At 55.1% G+C, this 23,277-nt stretch overlaps 8 protein-coding genes across 8 annotated transcripts; 4 read left to right on the forward strand and 4 right to left on the reverse strand.

Annotated features, from left to right (window-relative positions):
* Nucleotides 1-1,314: 1,314 nt before the first annotated feature.
* On the forward strand, nt 1,315-4,317 carry BROUX77_007514 (uncharacterized protein; the record flags this gene model as incomplete). Its single annotated transcript, XM_073752617.1, has 1 exon — nt 1,315-4,317. The coding sequence occupies one exon, from the start codon at nt 1,315-1,317 to the stop codon at nt 4,315-4,317; it is 3,003 nt and encodes a 1,000-aa protein (XP_073601807.1).
* A 4,285-nt stretch (nt 4,318-8,602) lies between these two features.
* On the forward strand, nt 8,603-11,716 carry BROUX77_007515 (uncharacterized protein; the record flags this gene model as incomplete). Its single annotated transcript, XM_073752618.1, has 10 exons — nt 8,603-8,857; nt 8,927-9,045; nt 9,109-9,462; nt 9,518-9,553; nt 9,609-9,895; nt 10,030-10,720; nt 10,789-10,864; nt 10,918-11,446; nt 11,506-11,587; nt 11,650-11,716. 10 exons carry the CDS (start codon nt 8,603-8,605, stop codon nt 11,714-11,716), a joined length of 2,496 nt encoding a protein of 831 aa, XP_073601808.1.
* Nucleotides 11,717-11,961: 245 nt separating this feature from the next.
* On the reverse strand, nt 11,962-13,227 carry BROUX77_007516 (uncharacterized protein; the record flags this gene model as incomplete). Its single annotated transcript, XM_073752620.1, has 3 exons — nt 11,962-12,108; nt 12,183-13,120; nt 13,206-13,227. The coding sequence occupies 3 exons, from the start codon at nt 13,225-13,227 to the stop codon at nt 11,962-11,964; spliced, it is 1,107 nt and encodes a 368-aa protein (XP_073601809.1).
* Nucleotides 13,228-13,803: 576 nt separating this feature from the next.
* BROUX77_007517 (uncharacterized protein) lies at nt 13,804-14,604 on the forward strand (the record flags this gene model as incomplete). The annotated part of the gene is made up of 1 exon (XM_073752621.1): nt 13,804-14,604. The coding sequence occupies one exon, from the start codon at nt 13,804-13,806 to the stop codon at nt 14,602-14,604; it is 801 nt and encodes a 266-aa protein (XP_073601810.1).
* A 306-nt stretch (nt 14,605-14,910) lies between these two features.
* BROUX77_007518 (uncharacterized protein) lies at nt 14,911-15,843 on the reverse strand (the record flags this gene model as incomplete). The annotated part of the gene is made up of 1 exon (XM_073752622.1): nt 14,911-15,843. The coding sequence occupies one exon, from the start codon at nt 15,841-15,843 to the stop codon at nt 14,911-14,913; it is 933 nt and encodes a 310-aa protein (XP_073601811.1).
* Nucleotides 15,844-17,314: 1,471 nt separating this feature from the next.
* Nucleotides 17,315-19,662, reverse strand: BROUX77_007519 (uncharacterized protein; the record flags this gene model as incomplete). Its single annotated transcript, XM_073752623.1, has 2 exons — nt 17,315-18,823; nt 18,919-19,662. 2 exons carry the CDS (start codon nt 19,660-19,662, stop codon nt 17,315-17,317), a joined length of 2,253 nt encoding a protein of 750 aa, XP_073601812.1.
* A 247-nt stretch (nt 19,663-19,909) lies between these two features.
* Nucleotides 19,910-21,582, forward strand: BROUX77_007520 (uncharacterized protein; the record flags this gene model as incomplete). Its single annotated transcript, XM_073752624.1, has 3 exons — nt 19,910-20,191; nt 20,257-20,712; nt 20,791-21,582. The coding sequence occupies 3 exons, from the start codon at nt 19,910-19,912 to the stop codon at nt 21,580-21,582; spliced, it is 1,530 nt and encodes a 509-aa protein (XP_073601813.1).
* A 228-nt stretch (nt 21,583-21,810) lies between these two features.
* Nucleotides 21,811-22,930, reverse strand: BROUX77_007521 (uncharacterized protein; the record flags this gene model as incomplete). The annotated part of the gene is made up of 2 exons (XM_073752625.1): nt 21,811-22,554; nt 22,652-22,930. 2 exons carry the CDS (start codon nt 22,928-22,930, stop codon nt 21,811-21,813), a joined length of 1,023 nt encoding a protein of 340 aa, XP_073601814.1.
* Between the last annotated feature and the right edge of the window lie 347 nt (nt 22,931-23,277).

The raw sequence follows: 23,277 nt of genomic DNA on the forward strand, positions 1-23,277 counted from the left end.
GAGGCAAAAGAGAAAAAAGACCGCGGTCAGTCCTGCGTTGTGTTGGCTGCAGCGTGTGGCGTGGCGTGGTGGTGATTTGAGTCTCACCCAGCACAGTTTAGTCCAGCGGTCCAGCGGTTCAGCAGGCCAAGAGCCCACCGGATGTGATGTGTAGTTTCCCGTGTACCGTCCGTGCAGTTGCGGATGATGTTCTTGGTGTCTGGTGTCTGTTGGCTGTGTGTAATAGTAATGCAACTGATAAATAGTAAGATTGGTCTTTGGTTCCCGGCCGCTCGCCTCATGTGCAGTTATTTGTATTTGTGTATTTTGGAGGGGTTTGTGTGTATCAAGATGTATTTTTGCTTTTGTGCTTTGTGGGCTGCGGCTTGTTTGCGCCTGCCTGGACTGGGGGAGCGAAGCAATAATGTGGGAAGGCAGGACGACAAGCAGGTATGTACATACTAACCAGAGCTCACTAGAACTAGAATTAGAACTAGTTAGTTAACTAGTTAGCTAGCTAGAACAGGTATGTTTGTACCTTTTGGTACTTGCTTCTTTGTGTCCTTTGTGCTGCTCCTGCTCTCCATCTCTGCTCCTGCCTCTGTCTGTCCTTTGCCTGGTCCTTCTACTTTGGTGTTTCCCCCATCTCTGTCTTCGACTCCCCCTGCGTTCACCTTGAGCTGCATTTTTGTCTTTCTTTCTTTTTTCTTTTTTTTTCTTCTTTTTTTTTCCCTTCTGTATTTTGCCTGGCCATTTCCTCCCCCTCCTTTGCACATTTTCACTTGATGTGCTTCTGCTGCTCATCACACCCAAACTCCCAACCGACTCCCACCTAGCTTCCATACTTAATTGTCGCCGTCGCGCTCCGATTTCCCTCCCGCCGCACCAAAATCCCGGCTCTCTCTCTCTTTCTCTCTCCCATTGCCTGTCAGCCATTTCCATGCGCTTCCACAGCCGTTGATGCCTCTCTCTGCCTCTGCGCCCGGCGCTCGCTGCTTAGCCTAAATTAGCCTTTATCTCGCTGCATCCTCTGCCCACTGACACTCACTGACACTGATGCCATCTGGGCCTGCGTTTGCCGTCACGCCAGAGCCCGAGTCGTCTGCCCGCTAGAGAGAAAAAAACGCTCCGCTTCACAACCACCAAGGCCAGCCCAACAACGCCTATCCCTGCCCGTTTGCCCAACTATTTCGGTTCCTTCCCGGTGCTTTCGGATCACGCAACGACGTGTCTTGTCGCCGGGCTCTGAAGCCCACAGGCCCTCAACCCTCAGCCCCCGAGCCTCAAGCCCCCAGTCCTTGGGCTCCGTCCGGTCCCTCGGCCCTTCCGCCCAACATGGACCCCGCCTATTCGTTGGGGCCGCATAGCCAGCGCGCCGGTGCCATGCGCATCAACAATCTGCTCGTGCCGGAGCAGCCCTCCACCCCTTCGACCTCCGACTTCTCGCCTGCGGGCCACGCCCCCTCAGCTTCTTCCCATGCGGGGCACCCCCCATCACGCTCTGCAGCCCCGCCTCCGCTTCCGCCACTGCCTCCCCAGAGCACCATCTCCGAACGCCGCCGCTCATCAGCTTCGGCTTCCTCTTCTAATTCCTATCATTCCACCTTTGCTGCTCCCGCCGCCATCCCATCGCCATCCCACCCCCGCAGCCCATTCGAAAGCACCGCTCCCCCCATAGCTCCACAGAAGCGCCACCACGATGGGTCTTTGGTGCACCAGATAAGCTGGGGTCATCCATCAACGCCTGGAGCTAGTCCTGCGCCTACACCTGCACCTGGAGCCAGAGCAGGTTCTGTAGCTGCGCTGGGGGAGTACCACCCTGTAGCCCCCCATCTCACTTCAAGCACATCGGCAATACCTTCCACCGGAGCCCCGTCAATCGCCAGTTCAGCGCCTGGGCCGCACCCGTCAAAGGGCCCGTTCCTTGTGTTTCAGGGCATCGCAAACCCGCCGCTTGCCGAGGCCCAGCTCAAAAAGCCTGCAACAGTATTTGCTGCTCCCATTCCCACACCCGCCTTGAAGAAATTGCGAGCCGCGGCAAAACCGCCAATGCGATCACTCATTGCCTGTCTAAACTGCCGAAAGTCCAAGATCAAGTGCGAAAACCAAGGCCCGGGCGGAGCTTGCGAGACATGCATCAAGGCTGGAAAGGAATGCCGCTACAGTGAGGCCGGGATTCCTCTCAAGCAGTCCGAATCTCACCCTGTCGGCAAGCCCGAGAAAGAAAATGGCAACGACAAGAAGCGCATCAAGCGCTATGGCGACATTATCAACCCAGACATGAATCAGATCATCGAAATAACTCGTGACAATCTTTCACGAGACTTCCTCACCATTGACCTCTGGGATAAGATCTTTGAATTGTACGAGCAGCATTTCTTGTCGGAGCTCCCCTTCATCCACGTCGAAAATCTCCGCGCCGCCATCTACCGAAAGCTTACTCTTGACGAAGAGCTACCCCACTCTACCAATCTTGTGCTTCTGGGTCTGCTTGCGCTGACTGCCCGTTTTCACCGAGACCTCGGCAAGTATGTCTCCCATTTCAACATTGGCTTTAAGCCTCGAAACAACAGCAATGCGTATATCCACGGTCACAGTTCGCAAAAACTAGACACTTCGTCAGCCTCCCCCTTCTATGCTCGCATTCTAGTCATTGCACTTGGCTCTTTGCCGTCAGCCTTGGTTATTACGGGGGTTGAGCGCGTCCAGGCCCTGCTTATGCTTGGTGTGCATGAGTGGATGCAAGGTTGCAGCCCAAAGGCATCTACAATGTACATTGACGCCGCAATCCGCCTCGCTCTCGACATGAAGATGAACAGGGAGCTAGATGCCCCTGATATGCCACCGCGATACCGCAGCCCAGTGAAGCCCAATGCCAGCCCATCAGAAGAACGAGATGCAAATCTTGCTGCAGAAATACGACGTCGCACAATGTTTAGCTGCTTCATTCTTGACCGCTTCGTGAATCTAGGCGAAGATACGTCTTGGTTACTGCCTGCCGAGAATATTCGCTTGAGGTTGCCCGTGATGGACTGGGGTGGGGATAAAGGCCAATGCAACCAGCTGTTTTGGCCACGGAAATCCTCCTTGGTCATCACCGACCCCATCAACTTTGACAACAAGATCAGCTACTTTGTACGTTTGATCGACATTTGGGGCGAGATCTCCAAGTACAGTGCCGAGGGCGGCCGAGCTCTGGATGGACCGAATCCTCCGTGGGCTGTGTCCAAGTTTCGAGCACTCAGTGATGCATTGAATCAATTCACCGCATGTCTACCGGCGTCACTTGGTCTTTCGAAAATTAATTACCTGCGCCATCGCGACGTGGACGGGTCTTTATACATCTCCATCCACACCATTATTGCTCTTTGCAAGATTATGCTTCACCGCGAATACGTGCCATTTGTGGCTCTCAGATGCCAACGTCCTGTGGGACCCTTGGATCCTCCCCTCCTCCCCCCAGCACCAGGAGAGTTTTGGCTTGACAGTGCAAACATTCTGTTTAAAGCTTCCCGAGATATTGTTGATCTCGTAGAATGGTCCGGTGATTCTCTTCCATTCTCTCCCATCACCCTCTTTGGTGTTTGGACGGCGGCCTTTGTTGGTCTCTACGCACGACACTTTCCGCACATGGACATCAACTGTCACATGTTTGACCCCCAAAAGGAATTTGATGCGAAACAAGAGGTGGTCATCACAGAAAGCGGGGCAACCGGCGTAGCCTTTGGGTCATTGAAAAAGATGGCGTCCTGTATGGCTGCAGGCGCTATTTGGCAAGAGACTTTTACGTATTGCGACACCACCTTCCATGACATTACGCGACGATTCAACGAAAGACAGAACAGGCGAGCCGAGTCTGGCGAGGTACTGACTCCCGATGCGTCCCTTGAAACACCTGGTGGCAAGGATCTCTGGGATGGCGGTTACGGCGGGAGAATCACTGGAAACAGCGTCATTCTCACCATGCCGTCGCCCGGCCACAAAAACGAGCTTCCGCCGGGCACAGAATACAACCCAGTTGGCATCTCCATGCCGTGCTCGCCCTCGGACCGTGACGGGCCCGACACACCCCGTGACCAGAGCTACAGCGGGCCGTCGGTCGCAGCTGACGAGGCCGAGCAGTACGACGAATCCGATGCGGGCGAGGGTGATGACATTGTCTGGAGTCTGGAACGTCTCAGCTTCCTGGAAATCGGCCCGTGGATCCAAAAACAGCGCAAGGAAAGCGGCAAGTCACCCGACACTGAGGCGTTGCTGGAGTGGGCGGAGAAAATACATTGGGGCCAGACGTTCCCCGGCCAAACAAACTACTTGGACAAGTCTTTAGAAGTTCATTAGCGCGTGTGTTAGAGCCGGGGGAGCCAAGAACAATGAATATGAATATGAATGCTGAGGCTGGATTGGTGTGGCCATGATGGCAAGTCTTTTAGAAAGCTGATCTGTAAGAACGAGTCTTTGATGTCTGTGGGCACTTGAGTGTTTGAAATAATCTGATGAGGCTCCAGCCGTGATGGATAACGGCGGAGAATGTATGAGAACAAATAAACTTCTTGAGCCACTTTCTTTCTTTCTTTCTTTTTTATCTCTCTCTTTTTTTCTTAACCAGGTCAACGCATAGAGTCTTATGTACAATAAATAGTCCCATCATAGCTAACTAGTACTTGTATGACCGACAGTGATGTATTGAACAATGCCAAGTCTCGGTCAACCTGTGGCCGCGCAAGTGCAAGCCAAGATCTAGGCTAGATAAGTTTGGTATAGTCTAGGTTAATCTTCAGGAGGAGGAACAAGAAGAAAAAAGGGGTTCTTTTGGCATTCTGCAAGTCAGGTCTTGCTCGTGTGGTCCAGGTAAATAGCGACATCATTATACGCCGTGCTTGTATAGTTAATACAAGCATATATGTGTCCCATGATTGGCCAACACCCCCTTTCCCCTTGCTCAGCCAGCTATGGGTATGGCTGGCTGCCGTCCTTATTGGCCGACTTGGTGGCTGCCGTTCTCACATGACCTCAAACATGCAGATGTGGGCGCTTGGTTGAGAGTGGGAGGAGGGGAGGAGGAGAGGAGGGGAGAATGGGAGAAGGGCTGTTTATTGTAGTTGTTTTATTCCCTCGGGCCAGGATTCAGTTTCTTTTCTTAATTTGGTGATGCTGTCAGGTCACATGGCCTTAATATTAACGAGCAGTAGACCAGCCCTTGTCCTTGTCTACCTGCGTTGTATGTGGTCTTGTATGACATGCTGTGTCGAGTTGACAATATATACGCAGGTATAGCATATATGTACATGTACATGTGCAGGGGTGGATTGTTTTGTCCATCGGCCTGCAACCCACACCATGTATGCACTCGTGGCCATGATCGTCTAGGCTGAGTGCGTCTTTTATTTTCTTGTCGGTGGGCGCGGAGAGACCTGGTCCGGAGCGGGCCGGGCCTGGCCCCAGCACACTCTAGGGTGGAGACTGGTAACTAGTACATGTCTGACCAAGCCAAACTATGTCTTGGTTGCCCGAAACTCCGTCACGAAGCAAGAGGCCCAAAATATCGCCCGCTTCTCTGGTACTTTGTCTTAGAGATGGCAGAGCATTGAGGCACCTACAGGTGGGGGGGCTGTGGCCTTTCAGCAGCCTTGGCGGGCAGCGAGACAGGGCAAGGCGTTGAACATTGTCCAGTTCACCAAGGACTCTGATTGCCAGGCGGTGGATCCCGCCTTGTTGCGAATACGCCAAGTCTGGGGCTGGTACAACTCTGGGGGGTGTATGAGGGGGAGGTTGCCTTGGGCATGCAAGGTATGAGCGCAATGGTCGCAAAGATGCAGCAGTCGGGGTGGTTTGGCCGGGTGGTGATTTGGAGTCGCGTCGTGCGTGCGTGTGTGCGAGTCTATACAAACAGCGGGAATCGTCAGAAGGGACTTGGGTGGTATCAACATGTACAGACACATGTGTGTTGTTGTTGTTGTTGTACATATGCATCTCCGTGTTTGGGGAGAGCTGAATGCTGCGACATCAGGCAAGGCAAGGTAGCCAGGCCGGCTAGTTGGGCGACGGAAACGCGGCAGAAGAGGAGCGGCCAGAGGCAGGCAAGTCAAGCCACATAGTTGGGGCTCTGGGACGAGCAGGTTTTCAGAGGCGGAAGCATAACCATCCATCCCATCTCCAGACAGGACACTGATCAGTGGCATGGGTGTGTATGGCTGGCGGGCTGCTGAGCTCATGGCAGAGCCAGACCAGTGATGCAATGTGCAGTGGTCATAATGGCCAGTCCCGCTGCTTCACATGACAAGATTGCGGGGTGCATGAAGATAGTGAGCAGAGTTAGCATGCTATGTTTGCAGGTTGCAGATTGCAACTAACTATTGGCAGCTCGATTGGAGGGTTTAGGGTAATGTTTAGCCGGGAGCCCCCAGTCTCCAAGAAGCTGGGGTCACAAATAGGGCCCGGCAGAAAAAGGCTTAACTGCTGACCGCCCATGTGGGGGGTAGTGGGTGGGTACAAAGACTTATAGTGGCGGCAGAGCGCAGTGGGAAGTACCTCTGCTCCCAACAAACCCTTCAACCCACAAACTCGCGGGTTATCATGCCCTGGCCCTGACTGGGGTCCAGGGTAGAAGGCGGCAGAAGACAAAGCGGAGAGCAGCGCCCCACGCTAATCGGCTCCCACGCCAGACGATTCGCCAGACCCCGTCGACCGTCAGGTGACCAAAACAAGAAATGGACAGGGACAAAAGCCCCGAAGCCCCAAACCCCACAAAATGGGCAGATGGTGCGTGGGGGTCGCAGCCACAGCCAGTCAAGTCCAAGTCACGGGTTGCCTGACCAGGACAGACCAGGACGCAAGGCGGCGTGGGGGGGAGGTTCAACAAATCCATCCAAACAAGGACTATGCGACATCGCTGTCGGTAACTAGGTATAGTTTGCAAACTGTCGTTACTTACTCATGCTACGCCGAGCCAACCGCCATCACCAACTCAGCCACAGCCACCGCGACGGCTGCGAGAATCCCGGCAAGTGAGGGGTCGGCCAGCCAGGCGTCTCCAACATCCAAGAGGACGCATGGCTTCAAAGGCCGGCCAAACAGCTGCTCGGCACAGACCTCATCACCTCACAACAAAGGTGGCGGCCGTGGTGGTGGTTGTCGTCGTCGTGGCCTGCGCTGCAAATCCTTCCAGCCCTTTATCCGCATTGTGCGCATTGTGTCCTGCGGCGCGAGGGAACTTGGTCTGTGGGTGGCAGCCCATTCCTTGGCTCGCTTTTATTCTGCTTCTTGTGCTTCCACAGCCGCTTAGAAGATACACCACAGATCCCCGCCTGCGAAAGAGGAGAATGGCCCGTCCGTCTGGGTCTACCGCTTCATACAAGCGTGCTGCTATGGCTGGCAGCATCCATCTGCCGCCGCTTCCACCGCGCCGGTTTTTTGGCTGTGTTCAAATATATACACATTCGTTGCCAGCTCTCAAGGCTCTCTGGGCGCCAATACATGACGTCTCCTCTTCATGAGAAAAGGCGCTGGGGAGCGAGGATTAGTCGGCAGATGCTAAGACCATCGTTATATTGGTGATTTTATCGCCGAGCTACATCGATAAGTGTGTCTCAAGCATACTTGGAGTAGCTTGGATTGTCAACCTAGTCTTGGGAAGACTAGCTGGTTATGTGAGGTGCAAAATCCGGAAAAGACCACGCGCTGACGTTTACTCAAGGGCCGCTACGCTGTTTGTATGTACATATGTATACACATGTACAGACATACTACATCTCGCTCTTGGGCCTCCAGTCTAGAGATGTCATCGAGAACCCACAAGACGTGACGAACGCGCCTGTCATGATCGGTAATCGGTAATATTTACGGAGCTCGGACACGGGGTGTAAGGCACTACTAGCCTCTGCTCCTTGTAGCTTGCGTATTTGCCCTTTAGCCGCGCTTACAAGTAGCACAAGCACATTCATTCTTCCTGATAGTCCTAGTCCGTCGGAGCCTTGCCAGGACGCGCATCGGTCTTTGGATCCTTGTGCACTTGTACCTCGTGTGCAGAGCACGCCTACCCGCACGCGTTGAACCACTCGGGCCAAGATCACTCCCCCCCCCCACTTGGCGCATCTTCCGTCTGGCCCGAACTAAAGTTCCAAGCTGGGACAATGTTTTCTTTGCTGTCCGAATAGAGCTAACGATAGCAGATCATGTACAGGTAGAAAAATAGAAGCATAGGCACAAGAGAAAGGCTTTCTACCTGGGAACATATACCCTATACCCCATACCTACAAAATTAGCTACATGTTAGACTGACACCCCCACCCCTCCCCGCCGCCGCCATCCATGTGCGTTTTGTTTAGTGCAAAGTACAAGTATAAATATGCATCCAAGCAGGATTATGTAAGTGATCTCTGTTTCTAGAACCACACCCTCACTCTCCCAAGCTCCATTCGTTTGGCCTCCATATAAAGAACTTGGCTCCGCCTGTATCTGCTCACGCTTCACCGTTAACTTACTGCGCTTGCATTGCAATTAATCCGAGCTACTTCTACTGCCTGTACCTCTCAAGCTTCCAGCTCCCATTTTTTCTTCTGAGCCTCGGCCCCTATCCTAGTTCCGGTTTCTTTCGTCACCTTGGTAGCAGCCGGGTGCTCTCGCCATGCCTTCAGTCGTTGCCCATCCGCCGGCAGTACCATGGACCGAGCAGGCCGCCCTTGCCCAGTCAGGGCGAGGAGAGCCGTCGGTACCTGTTCCGCCCGCCACCTACGTCAAGAAAATCAACGACATCCGCCAAACCCTCGTCGAAGCAAATCTCCGGGATGAGATCATGGAGAGCTTCCGACCAGAAATCAGCAAACTCGAGCTTCCCACCACCATCTTGTATGACGAGCTTGGCTTGCGGATCTTTGAAGAGGTGCTTTTTATACAATCCCACACCTTTGTCGGATTGCCTGGTGATCATAATAGCTAACATACTGCCAAGATTACTTACCTCAATGAGTACTACTTGACGGGCTATGAAATCGAGCTTCTAAAGCTTCACGCAGCAGAAATTGCGAAAAATATTCCGGATGGCTCAATGATTATTGAGCTAGGTAGCGGGTACGCACTTGTTCCTTTCTGGGATTAGTCTGTTTTGAGAGATTAGAAGCTAACACTAAGTAGCAACCTGAGAAAGGTGCGCCTATTGCTAGAGGCCTTCGAGGCCAGCAAGAAGACTATCGATTATTGCGCACTCGATCTTTCTCGTCCAGAGCTGGAACGAACTATCAGTCAGCTCCCTGAGTTTAAATATGTGACTGTCTGCGGTCTATGGGGTACATATAACGACTGCTTGGAGTGGCTCAAAACACCGAGTCTGGCAACTCGTGAAAAGACTATTCTTCACATGGGATCTAGTATCGGCAACTTTTCTCGGTCGGATGCTGCATCCTTTCTTCGCAGCTTTAGAGAGGTTATGCAACCAAAGGATCGCATGTTGATTGGCGTTGATGCATGCTCCAATCCCAGCAAGGTTTAGTGAGTTGGCGGCAGTAGCAAGATATTCTTTGACATCTTTCTAACAGGTCATTAGTCATGCATACAACGATAGCAAGGGTGTTACACACAAGTGAGTAACTATCCAAGACAGCTAGTTTGAGACCACAAGACTAATCTATCTCCAGGTTTATTCTCAATGGACTCAGCCATGCCAACCGCATATTAGGTCAACAGATATTCAACGAGGACGACTGGAAGGTTATTGGCGAGTATGTGCACGACCAGAACGGAGGTCGGCACCAGGCGTTTTACAGCCCCAAGAAGGAGATTACTGTACTGGGTGCTACCATCTACCCACACCAGCGCATTTTTGTCGAGCAAAGTCTCAAGTATTCTCCCAAGGAGACACAGAGGTTATGGGATGCTGCAGGCTTTCAACACATCCAGTCGTGGATGAGGGGGAATGAATACGGTAAGTTCTTACAAGCTACCGAATCGTCCTTTTCCTTTCCAATGATTCAGAAATCGGCTACATATCACAGCATGGACATGTCTCTCGAGTGCAGCGTGTCACAACTAGTCGAGCAGCTCTAACATGTCATGTAGGCTTTCATATGCTTGAAAAGTCTAGTTCTCCCTTTAGCCCACTGTCTTCAATATACTCGGCAACACCAACTCCAACTATCTCGGATTGGCAAGCATTATGGAAGTTGTGGGACAACATCACAACCAAAATGCTTACTTCGGAACAAATGGTCGAAAAGCCGATTGAGCTCCGAAATGCCTGTATCTTCTATCTTGGCCATATACCCACCTTCTTAGACCTCCAGCTGACAAAGGTCACTGCTACTCCTCCAACCTCTCCTGCCTCATACAAAAACATCTTTGAAAGAGGAATCGATCCGGATGTGGACAACCCAGAGGTCTGCCACGCCCACTCCAAAATGCCTGATGAGTGGCCTCTCACAAGCGAAATCTTAGCCTACCAGGGACGCGTGAGAGCTCGTCTCGAAAGCTTCTATGAGAATGGCCATTGCAAAATGCCAAGGAACATTGCGCGAGCTATCTGGGTCGGCTTCGAACACGAGGCAATGCACATCGAAACCTTCCTGTATATGCTGCTGCAGAGTGACAAGACACATTCTCCCCCGGGAATGGCACATCCTAACTTTCCCACCATGGCTCGAGAAGCCCGCACCAAGCGTATCGAGAATGAGTGGCATACTGTTCCTGAACAGAACATCACCATAGGAATTGATGATCCTGAAGATGGCACAGCTGATACTACATTCGGATGGTAAGGCCTTTTTTTTCCTCCTTAAAGTAATCTAAGTGATTAGTGGACACTGACAAACACTTTCATAGGGACAATGAAAAGCCGCAACGCCAAACACATGTCAAGGCGTTCCAAGCAAAAGGCCGACCCATTACCAACGAAGAGGTACTTCATACCCAACACAGGCCGTTGCACATGATACTAAAATTCTTCTTTAGTATGCACGCTACATGTATGCAAAGAATATCAAGCAAATTCCCGCCAGCTGGCTTCAACCTTCTTCTGCTGAAATCCCAAAGCCTACCTCCACAAACGGCTACTTTTTCAACACGGATGAGCTCCCAGCCTCATTTGTTGCCGGGAAGTTTGTGAGGACATTCTATGGCCCAGTGCCTCTCGAGCACACGCTCGATTGGCCTGCTGCTGCTTCCTACGATGAGCTCGCCGGGTGTGCGGAGTGGCTCGGTGGAAGAATCCCGACTTTTGCAGAGACACGCAGTATCTATGCCTACGTCAACAAGGCGAAGGTACGGAGCGAGGAAGAACATCACGGCATTTCTTCCCAGGACTTTATTGATCTGGATGGCGCCAACGTTGGCTTCAGCCACTGGCATCCTATTCCTGTAACGTCGGCCGGCAATAGGCTGTCTGGACAGTCTGATCTGGGAGGTGTTTGGGAATGGACAAGCACGCCGCTGAGACGTTACACGGGCTTTGAGCCGATGGAGCTGTACCCAGAGTTCACTGGTAAGAGATCCCCCTTGGTCTGTCTGGCTTTTCATCATGGAGTGCTAACACACTGGCAGCTGATTTTTTCGATGGGAAGCACAACATTGCCCTGGGAGGCTCGTGGGCTACTCACCCGCGGATCGCCGGCAGAAAGTCTCTGTAAGTTGATGGGTCCATTGGTTCCATTGCTTGTGTTGAACAGCAACTAACATTTGAAATAGCGTGAATTGGTACCAGCGCAACTACAAGCACGCGTGGATTGGAGCTCGCATTGTGCGCGACATTTGAAATGCATGAGACTTGAGGAGGGTGGGAGTAAATTTAGGTTTCATATCGTCAATAAATGTTGTGTAGTTACGTCAAGAATGAGTAAAGAAAAAACGCAGACTTGGAAAAAGAAATGATGTCGTTTGATTTCAGTCATGGTCAACATGGGAAAAGACCACTAAGAATAAAAACCATGAAGAAACGTCTCTGGTGCTGAACTTTTTTTGTTTTGTTCTTTGTTCTTTGTTTTTCTGCTGTTTTCCTCCCTATCGTCCAGCTGTTATTCCAAACTGAACTTTGTCTAGAATCATCTGTGGCGTTAACGTGCCGTAGATCTCAATCAGCTGCTCCGTTACATAACTGGGAGACTTGACGCCGTTTTCTGTGATGAGGTTGGTGATGTAGGTGTGGTCCTAAACGGCGTGTTAGCATTGTTCTGTGGAAATTTCATCTTTCACAAGACCGGGAGACGGGCAGTCGGACTCACAGTCCAGTCAATGGGGTTCTCGGGCTGATTGCTGGTCTTGTCGGTTGTGAAGTCAAGTAGGCTCTGGGAGCAGCCTAGGTCGGCATCGTCTTGGTATCTAGGCAAGCGACGCAGGAACTTGTGTTCTTCCGCTGCCACATAAAACGGGATCGGGGGGTTAGCATGGCGCGCCAGGCGAGCCAGCTGCAGGGTTCCAAGACGAGAAATGACGCCGCCGTCCTGCGTCACGGCCTCGGCACCAATAAAGACCACGTGGACCTGCCGGAGCATAGCCATAACATGGGCCACGGCAGCACTCGGGATCTCGGCAACGGGGATGCCCTCGGCGCGGAGCTTGTTGACAATGCGGTCGTTTTCATCGACTCGCCAAGCATCGCGCACATAGACGACCTTAAAGCGCACAGTGCCGTTGTTGCGCGACTTAGACTCCTTGGCGGCGCGGACCAGCAGCGTCGAGACGGTCCGCGACGCGCCGTGCGTCAGCACGCACTGGTCGTCACGCACAAAGCGCCAGCCCGCAGCGGCAATACGGTCGCGGGCCTCGCGCGCGCGCTGGGCAAACAGGCTGCCGTTCTGGACGAGGGCGGCGCGCAGGGCGTCGAACGAGACGGCCGCCGTAGCGGTAGCGGCCGCCGGCCCGCGGTGCACCGCGCCCTCCTGCTGCTGCTTGAGCGACGACAGCAGAAACTGCTGGAACAGGTCGGTGCCGGCCGTCAGCGGCAGCGGGTTGTGCACGGCGTCCTTGAGCAGGTTGGCGTAGCGCGTCGTCGACTCCAGGGTTTCGTAGACGGTCGACGTGCTAGACGCGTTGAGCATGGCGATCAGCGCTTCGATGGCGGCCACCGGCTGCGTCAGCTCGGCGTTCTCGGCCAGCAGCGTGTTGTAGCAGCCGACAATGTCGAAGTCGGCGGCTGGCTTGGGCCGCATTTGCAGCTGGTCTGGGGCCGCGGTGGGCCGTTAGCATGGGGGGGGGCATCGTGGCGGGGGAGGGCAGCCAGCCAGCCGGACAAGCCATGGACGTACCTGAAGCTGCAGTAGATGTCATTATGTCAAAGTCTTTGGGACGGGAGCAAATCAGACCAAAGGAATTGCACTGGGCGTGGTGTCGGCGCAAAAGCTTCGCCGGCGCAGGAAGAAGTTGGCGGGCTTTGGCGGTTTCGTTTCAGTGAGTCAGCCAGCTGCAAGCATTTTAGCGATTAGCAAGTAACCAAGTCGCTTTCCACTTTCCATCTACGACGCTGGTCTGGCAGGATTGGGATAACCCCACCAAGCAGCAGCTGGGTGTAACCCTAACAGAACATCGCCCGTTTTTGCGCTGTGAGCTATGCTTGGTTCCAAGAGCCTTTTACTGACGACTCGATGTGCTCAAACGCGAGAGATTGCCATCTGAAACAGAAGTCTGGACAAAGTCATGCTCCATCGACGTGGCGGCGTTGTTTAAGTGCTTCTTGGACTGTTTTCAGGAGGCTTGGCCGTATGCTTACCTAATCAAGAACTGCGCAACCCTATTGAAGCCGGCATAACCCCCCATCTAACCCGTCCTACATGTCATCTACAACAACATCCCGCCAGACTCCTGATACCCGCCCACAGCACTAGCCGTTGACCTGCCGCCGCCGCCATGAATCCCATCGATCTTGCTACCGGCCACAAGCTGCCGGCCGACGCCATCATCCGCGTGCTTTACATCGCCAACACGGTCCACATCTACAACATCCCCCCCTTGGCGTCCACAAAGGGGCACATGGCCGCGTCCTGGACGACGGATCCCAGCCGCCACATCTTCTCCGCGCGGTTGCGCATAGTCGAGACATCCTACGAAAAGGCCGGGGGCGACTTTGTCAAGGTCGATGTTTTGCTGGAAGATCCCGCCTCGGGGCAGCTATTTGCCGCAGCGCCGTACACGGCGCCGACCGTTGTCGAGCCTGCGCTGGACAGCTCGCGCTTCTTTGCCGTCCGAGTGCAGGACCCGTCGGGCCGCAAGGCCATGCTGGGTGCGGGCTTCGAGGAGCGCAGCGAGGCCTTTGACTTTAGCGTGGCCCTGCAGGACGCGCGCAAGAGCCTGGGCATGGACGCCGCGGGCAAAAACGCCCTAGCGCCCGGCGGCCAGCAGTCGGCTCTGGGCGGCAAGGCAGCCCCACCAGACGCAGAGAAGAAGGACTACAGCCTCAAGGCCGGCGAGACAATCACCATCAATTGGGGCTCAAAGGCTGGGAAACAGCCCCGTCGTGAGCCGGCGGAACCCTCGGGCGGGGGCGGTCTTTCCGGCTTCTCCCTCCCGCCCCCACCGCCGCCGCCGGGCTCCTCGTCGGGCGCTTCCTTGTTGCCTCCGCCGCCGCGGGCTGAGGATGTCCGAAACCAGCAGAAGCAGGCCGCCAAGGACTTGGGCTTTGACGACGGCGAGTTTGACCAGTTTGCTTAAGCAGTGGGTGCCTCGCCAAGGGACGAGGAACATCAAGCGGAGGTCTCGGGAACAAACATAATTTCTTGTTGAAAGCGATCTGATTAAGGGTTTGGAGGGCACGGTCGACCATTGTATGTACGTATATAAAGAGACTAATGTATATTTCGTGGCTATGCACTATGTGGAACTAACAACTGCATGTATTTTCTAGTATAACTATTACAAAGAGATGATGGCAATGGCTGGGAGAGCCTCGCAGTCAACCGGTCCTCCCTGCCTCATGAACAAGGATGTCCATATAACAAAGTACGACGAAAACGAGCGCTAAGCAAAGAAATTCTCAGGAGATGCAAGGCCACAGAAGCTCTGGCGACGCGGCTTCTTCGCATACGGCACATCGAGAGTCAACGGCGACAGGCGCGTGTCCTCGGTCTTGTCTTCCGGCACGATGCGCGGGCTGGTGGGACACGAGCTGATGGAGATGCACTTAATGCTCGGAATCTTGAGTGCCGTTGTTGGAGCAGACTGCTCGGTGGCAGAGTCCGAGCACGTATCAGACGCCAGCGACGGAGTCTCCTCGCGCGCCTGGTACTCGGGCTGCTCCGAGGCTGCCGAGATGACGGAGATGTTCTCGCGGGAGACCTTGGCCGGGACAGGCACAGCAGGCGGGGCCTGGGCGTAGGGATATCCAAAGCCTGGAAACACGGCCGCTTGTTGGTACATTGGCATGGGGATGGGCACCATGGGAGGCTGTCCATCCATGGAGACCTGGTAGCCGGCACCGGTGCTCCACATGCGCTGGTGGTACTCTTCAAAAGTAAGCTGGCGGCGGCGGATCTCGAGGTCTAGCTGGTTGATCCGGGCCATCAGGCTGTTCTGCTGCTCGGTGCAGGCATGGACATGGGTTTGCAGCAGATATATCTTGCGCTGGACCGGACGCATCTTCTTGACCTCGCCCGAGTCCCGCTGGGCCTGGAGGCTGACCATGCGGCGGACCAGGCCGTCAGACTTGTTTCGCTGGAGGGCTAGTTGGTTGCTCATGTACTGCCACTCGCGTAGCAGGTCATGCTGGGCTAGTTGGGCGAGACTGTGGGAGACAAAGGCAGTCGAGGAGTGGGTGCTCTTCTTGTGGGCCTTCTTAGAGGACTTGGAAGATTTAGAGGACGGTGGAGAGGGGGAGGGAGAGACGGGGCTGTTAGAAGCGGAGGGCCGAGGAGCTAAAGGCGCCTTGACGGCGGTGGGTGCGGGAGAAGGCATGGCGGGTAGTGGAGGGTGTGGGTGGAAGCAAGGTACGATCACACGAGAAGAAAGATGGGAGTATTAGTTGGTGGTAGAATGGTGGAGTGTAGGACGCCGAGAGACAAGAGACTCCCACTTGATGCCTCGATACTGGCACGCACTCCCGAGATATATACTCGACCCTGGGCCTACACGCCATACATTCGCCCGCCGCACACGTGGACCGTCACGCCTGGGGCCGTCAAAGAAGGTCCAGCCCGCCCTGAGTTTTCTTTCACGTCTTGCCTCAGCCAAGACGGCCGGAATGGGCCTAGAGCGTGCATTCGAGTGCAGACAACAAAGAAAGCCGTGGGCTGGAGACAAGGTCGCGAGCTAGCTACAAGCAGACGCATGGCGTCAGGGCAATGTGCTCGGTCCTGTCACTTGGGCGTGCGCGGGGTCTACTTGAGCAGCTGGACTCCTTTGTTCTTTGAGATAGCCGTGCGTGCGCTCAACTGGGATGCTGCATCTGCCCCGAGGCATAGGGGGCGAGTCTGGTTCTCAATGACGTCTTGGTTCTGTCGGTCTACCTCTACCTGGGGCTTCTCATGACTGTCCAATCTCTTCAATGCACACCTTCTTTGAGTCCTTCTCGAGCCATTCGGCCATTCATGGCCACACATCCTTGCATCCCCGCCTAGTCGACTGGCTGTAACCCAATCGACAGGGAAGAATGTGATGGAAAGATAAAAGCAGGTCTGAATAGGGCCGCGAAACAGGGCCATGAATCATGGACCCAGGCTATCCCGCTCAGCGTCTTCGGGGGCCATGGTACAGTTTTCACAGGCCCTCTACATTATCACAGAGAAGTCCCTTGTAGGTAAAGGCAAGCCAGGAACTTCAAAGAACTCCCGCGTGTCTTGGCGAGAAGACTGCTGACATGTGTCTTTAAAGAGACAGTAAGCCTGTGGCTACGTGTAAGTAGTCATCACTAGTTAGCGTTGCGTCCGCCTTGTGTTCTTTGTGTCCCGCATATTCCCACGGCCGCTGGAATTGGACCGCCGGGGATAAGACCGCGACTCTCCATCTTCTCGCTCGCTCAAGTCAAATGAGGCCTACGTGCGCAAGGTAAATCTCAACTTCGTGTTCTGGGGACAAGGGCTGGTCCCCGAGGTGCTTCTTTTATGGGCTCCGTGGCAGAGCCTGTTTATAACGTGAATATAGATAACTAACTATATTGAACTATATAACCTTCATATATTCCATCTGCCTTTGCCCGGACTCAGGCCTAAAGAACCCCAACCCAAAAGACGAAAAACAAAAAACCAATGCCAGCCCAACTAACTCATACCCAGACCTGACCTGACCTGAACGAACAATCACAATCACAATCGTAAGATTGCTAGATATAAGACCCCGCGCTAAAAAAGAAAAAAAAAAGAAAAGACAAATCATAGACTAGACTCCTGATGACTCCTAAACCGGCTATAAATGGATGTGCCCTGCGGAATCACATCTCGCTCAGACGCGTGTACCCTGCAACCAGATGGAGCACCCTGCCCTCCTCCGCAACCTTGCCGCTGACATGGCGCCGGCCAAAGCCCGTGGAAGCCTTGACTTCATAGTCGTTGCCCGACGACACCTGCCTGCTGCTTCCAACTGGAATTGCATCCGCGCCTTGGCCGAGGACTCCATACGGCTTCGACGAGGACGCGCCTCCAGTCGGGGCAGGGCCCTTGTCGGACCGCGCACTTGCTGCAGAGGAGGCTAGCTTCCCGCCATGGGGCGGCGGGGGAGGGGGCAGGTCGTTGCTTGGTGCCACGGGGTTGCGGCGGAGGGGGTTGCGGTAGCGGCCGTGGCCTCTTTCGAAGTCGCCGTCCCCTTCAAAGTCACTGTTGGCCATCATGTCTTCTGAGTCCGAGTCATCATAGCGCTGGTGCAGCGCCTCATACGATTTCTTGGGGGGCGTGCCATTGCCATTGATCCGTTTCTGTGCACGGCCGATGAAGGTGTTTGAAGAGGACCATGCTTCTTGGACCTTGGGTGTACGGGAAGGCGAAGGGCTCATGTCACGGCTGGCGGATGTGGTTGGGCGAGGTGGCAGGCTGCGGGGGGAGCCATGAGCTGTTGTTGGGCGAGACTTGGTTGGGCTCATGTTGAGAGGAGCGTTGTAGCTAGTGTTGACTTGGGACTTGAGCGAGGGCGCCTGAAGCGGCATGTCGTAGCCGCGAGACGAGGAGTATCCAGTTCCAGGCCGAGACTTGGCGGGGGAAACATCCTGGCGAGCATAATAGGTTGTAGGCGGCCGAGACTTGGTGGGGGATGATTCGCGGGACGGGACCTCAGCATAGGAACCAGCTTTCATAGAAACAGCAGTCGGCCGGCGGTACTCAGTCGGCGAGTCAACATTGGCGTTTGAGGGAACAATCTGGTACTGACGATCGGGCAGATTGACCAGAGAGTTTTTTCTGCTCCTGGAGCTTTCCGGCGAGCCTGGGAGCGTGTCCAGGAACGGGACAGTGCGGCGGGGGCTCTCCAAGCCATCGAGGGTGTTGGGCGAAATGCTGTGAGCTTCAGACGCGCCGAAAATGTCCTTCCGGATAGAGCTTGTCGACAGGGTCGATCCGACAGACGACCTATTCTTGCGGTGGCGCTTTTGGCGGGTCGTCAGCGACGTCTCGAGCGGGTTCATGTCCGGCGGCAGCTGGCTGATGCGTCTGAAGATGATACTGAGCCAGACGGAAATGCCCAGTGAGACAAAGTGGGTGGCGGCGGCTGAGATCAGGCCATAGTAGGCTGCGAGAACCATGGTGTCGAAGCTGCTGGCATCCAATCTAGTCGCCCATTTCCTGCCGTCGCGGTTCACTGTCACCACACCGTAAGAGTAGACTCCCACAATGGAAGCATCAGCAAGCACCGAAAAGAACTGGTAGGCGGCAGTGGACGCCGGCGATCTGCCGACTGGGCTGCGGAAATGGTGGTATGCTGAGTAGGTGCAATGCAGAGATGCCACACCGCCCTGTCAAGACGAGTTTTAGCAAGATATCCATTAGGGGCCACAAACACAGTGGCCGTGAATACAGATACACTACGAATCTGCCGGGCTGGACTTACGGCGATCCGGAAGATCCAGGACGTCGTGGCGGGAAGCTTGATGAAGGCAATAAACAGGCCCAAGACGCCAATTGCCGCCACAGCCTGAAGGACGCGGAGGACCAGCTGCAGAATGCGAGTCCACTTCATGGCCTGTCTGCACAAGTTGCTGAGGCGCCACGAGCTCTTGGAGCCGGTGTAGTGCTGGACGTAGGCATCGGGATGCACATTGAACGAGATGTAGGGCCCGTCCCGCGCCGGCCTGGGCTTCGGCTTCTTCCAGCTCTCGCGGGTCACGGCCTTGGGATCAAAGGGCTTCTCGGGCGACAGGAGCTCGCCCGATTCGGTTGTGAGCAGCGGCTTCGCGTACATGGTCGGCACACAGACGGGCAGCAGGAGCGCCGGGCGGTGGAGGAGGAGGCGGTGGAGGCGGGTGCGGGTCGGGAGCTCGCGGCCAGTCTCGGGTCTCGAGCGAGTGTGGTATCGTGAGGCGAGGTTGCAAGGCAGAGAGTCACGTCGAGACAAGAGCAGCACCAAGGAGGACGTGGACGTGGAGAATAGACACCGAGGCCAGGGTCCATGGGCACATGGCGGAGGTTTTTTCTTCAAGTATTGCCCAGACATGGGGGCGGCTTGCTGGCGCCAGAGAAGCGCCATCCCGTATTCCACGCTATAGGCGCTCCATTCCTTGGCTGCGAGCTTGTTCCACCAAAACACATCAGCTGTCGATAAAGGGCCCCTGTTGCCATGGCGATCAGCTGGCATCGTGGACGCTTTGGGGGTTTGGCTGCGATTGCGTTCCGTGCGCCAGCAGAGCCGCCCTCACCGGCTGCTGCCAGCTGGCAGGCTGCCGCCGCCAGCTGAAGTGGTGATGCTGGCTTGTGACACCCAGTCGTGTTAGTCATCCGCCGGCTTGACTGGAAGACCCGTCAACTGGCTGTTGATCTCTGTCGACCTCGAGTCTTTCCACACCGACCACCGCCTCACACACGCGCTGACAATCGCCCACGCCATGCAGCATCTGCGGGCGTCTACAGGCGCGCGGACGGCCCTGAGCCTTCCCGCGCGCTCCCTCCGTGGTAACCTACGCAACCCTTATTCCATGCGAAGTTTCTCGTCAACCGTCTCACAGGCGTTCCGGCTGGCCATAATCGGCGCTGGCCCGGCCGGCTTCTACACGGCGCAAAAGGTCATGGCGCGCATCCCCACCGCCCAAGTAGACATGTACGAGCGTCTGCCGGTGCCCTTTGGGCTCAGTCGGTTCGGCGTGGCACCGGACCATCCCGAGGTCAAGGCAAGTTGAGTCGGATACACATTCATTCTTTGTCGAGCTGGCGCTCACAATAGTCTGCACGATAGAATTGCCAAGACAAGTTTGAAGAGATCGCTGCGCTGCCGGGCTTCACATACATTGGCAACGCGTCTGTCGGGAACCCTGCCGGCTTCGCGGAAACATCTCACATTCCTCTTTCCGCGCTGCTGCGCCACTACAATGCCGTCAATTTCTCTTACGGCGCCTCCCATGACAAGCAGCTGGGGATACCGGGAGAGAACGAGTACTCCGGCATTCACGGCGCCCGCGAGTTTGTGGCGTGGTACAATGGCTACCCCGGCTTCGAGAGGGACTTTGGCTTGGATAATGCCGAAGATGTCGTCATTATTGGCCAGGGAAATGTTGCCTTGGATGTTGCACGCATCTTGCTCACCAGTGTCGATGAACTGCGCAAGACGGATATCACAGAGGCCGCTCTGGAACAACTGTCAAAGAGCAGAGTCCAGAGAGTACACGTCGTAGGACGTCGTGGGCCCATGCAGGTATGGCTATTCCGCCCCAGTCCATACTGACGGGCTCGTTTTGCTTGCCTTGTTCCTAATATCCCCAACTTTCTGTAGGTGCGTCTTACCATCAAGGAGCTGCGAGAGTTGATGCGCATTCCTGGAGTCCACTCGCACCCAGTAGACAAGGATTTGTTGCCGACCAAGTTGAAACAACTCCCTCGCCAACAGCGAAGATTGATGGAGCTGCTCCACGATCCCAAGACGACATCAACTGGCATGGAAAACAAGTCGTGGTCTCTCAATTTCTGTCTCAGTCCCACCAGGTTCGTGGGCCAGTCAGGAAAGCTCACCAAGACGGTTTTCCAGAAGACTGTATTGGCCGACCCATTTGACCCCAATTCTGGAACCACCGACACCGGCAAGGAGATTGAAGTGGACTCGGATTTGGCATTCAGATCTATTGGCTACAAGTCTCAACCCCTTGTGGGCTTTGCTGAAGCTGACATTAGCTTCGACTACGACCGGGGAGTCATGAGGAATGACGGCTCAGGGCGCGTCTACAAACACGGGACTCAAAATGAGGTGCTTCCTGGCGTCTACTGCTCGGGCTGGGTCAAACGAGGTCCTGTCGGCGTTATAGCGTCCACCATGAGCGATGGCTTCCTCACAGCTGAATCGATTGCGGACGACTGGCTCAGCGGCGATACATTCACAAGCAACCATGACTGGAAGACTGGGTGGCTCGGGGTCCAAAAAGAACTCGAGAAGTCGGGCGATCTGCGTACAGTCGATTGGCAAGACTGGCGGCGGGTTGACCAGGCAGAAAGATCGCAAGGTGCCGTCTTGGGCAAGGAGCGAGAGAAGCTCACCAAGACCAGCGAAATGCTGTCTGTTGTTGGAAAGTAAGAGGTCAGATTAGATAGAGATGGCCTAGACATGTACCACTATGTATGTATGTATTTGTAGTTAGTTGGTTATTTTGATTGGAAAGCTTCCAGTTAGAGCTACAGTCGAGCTTGTTTCAATTAAAAAAAGCCAACATTATATGAGATATCTACCCTCCAAAACAAAAGGCAGAAACAGAACCGACACAATACCTATCCAAACATACTCGGTCAAACAAACATGATCCGTTTATTTCTTTAGCTTCTCCGTCAGCTGGGGAACGGCATCGAAGAGATCGCCGACCAGACCGACGTCAGCAACCTGGAAGATGGGCGCATCGGCGTCCTTGTTGATGGCGCTGATGACCTTGCTGTCCTTCATACCGGCAAGATGCTGGATGGCTCCCGAGATTCCAACGGCCATGTACAGCTGGGGCGCCACAACCTTGCCGGTCTGGCCGACCTGCAAGCTGTTGTCGGCGAAGCCACTATCGACGGCCGCTCTTGAAGCTCCGATGGCGGCGCCCAGAGAATCGGCCAGGGGAACCATGACTCGGTCAAAGTCCTCCTTGGACTTGAGCCCACGGCCTCCAGAGACGACACGGCTGGCGGTAGCGAGGTCAGGGCGGTCTGACTTGGCCAGGTCCTCGGACACCCACTCAGTGGCGCTCTGGGCCTTGGGGTCGACGCCAGCCTCGATGGCGGCAGAGCCTCCGTTGGTCGCAGCAAAGGGGAAGGCGGAGCCACGCACGGTAATGATCTTGATGGAGTCGGCGGATTCCACGGTCGCAATGGCGTTGCCAGCGTAGATGGGGCGCACAAAGGTGTTTTCGCCCTTGACCGAGGTGATGTCAGAGATCTGCTGCAGGTCCATGAGAGCAGCCACCCGGGGCATAAGGTTCTTGCCAAAGGCCGAGTGCACCGACACCACGTGGGTATAGCCGCCTTTCTTGATGTTGTCGATGAGGAGGGGAGCGAAGTTCTCGGGAAGACCCTAAGCAGCAGCAGCAGCACGCATAGTTAGCCGATGTGGTGTCTGGTGGCAGCAGGACCAAGCCCGGCCGCAGCCCGGCTGGGATGTTTCAACTTGCCTTGTCGTAGGTGCTGTTGTCGACAGCGATCACTTTTTCCACGCCGTCGAGCTTGGAGGCAGCTTTGGCGACGGCCGAGGCGTTGCCGCCGGCAACAAAGGCGTGGATGGGGCCGCCGAGCTTCTGGGCGGCGGCAACGGCACTCAGCGAGCCGGCGTTCAGCTGGCCGTCACGGTGCTCGAGAATAGCAAGCGTCGAGAGCTGGTGACGCAGCGACGAGGCCAAGCGCACGCTTCGGCCGGCCGCAGCGACGGCGGGTCTTATACTCGAAGAAAGCATGTTGGATGTGGCGTGGGCAAGACGGAGGGGCCAGAAGAGCAAGCCGGGTCGGCAAGAGAAAGCGGGGAGTCCGGCAGAACAGCACGAGGCGCGGTTTCCAGCGGAGTTGGTTGGTGCAGGCCGAGATCGATGACGGTGATGGACAGGCCAGGCCGAGGTTTGTGGAAAAAGCATGCGGATGGGCTGGGCAGCCGGCCGATGTAGGAACAGCCGAAAAGGGCATCTGGAGCCTCGGTCTTGGGCGGCTGGTAGCCAGTGGCGCAGGGGGTCAAGGCCTGTGGGGATAGGGCTTCCCTCTCTAAGACGAACTAAGACGTGGTAATGCTCGGCCCTGTGCCTAAAGTTAC

The sequence above is a fragment of the Berkeleyomyces rouxiae genome, assembly GCF_048999995.1.
Source record: "Berkeleyomyces rouxiae strain 22BRR77 chromosome Unknown BrBRR77_ptg000012l, whole genome shotgun sequence".
NCBI lineage: Eukaryota > Fungi > Ascomycota > Sordariomycetes > Microascales > Ceratocystidaceae > Berkeleyomyces > Berkeleyomyces rouxiae.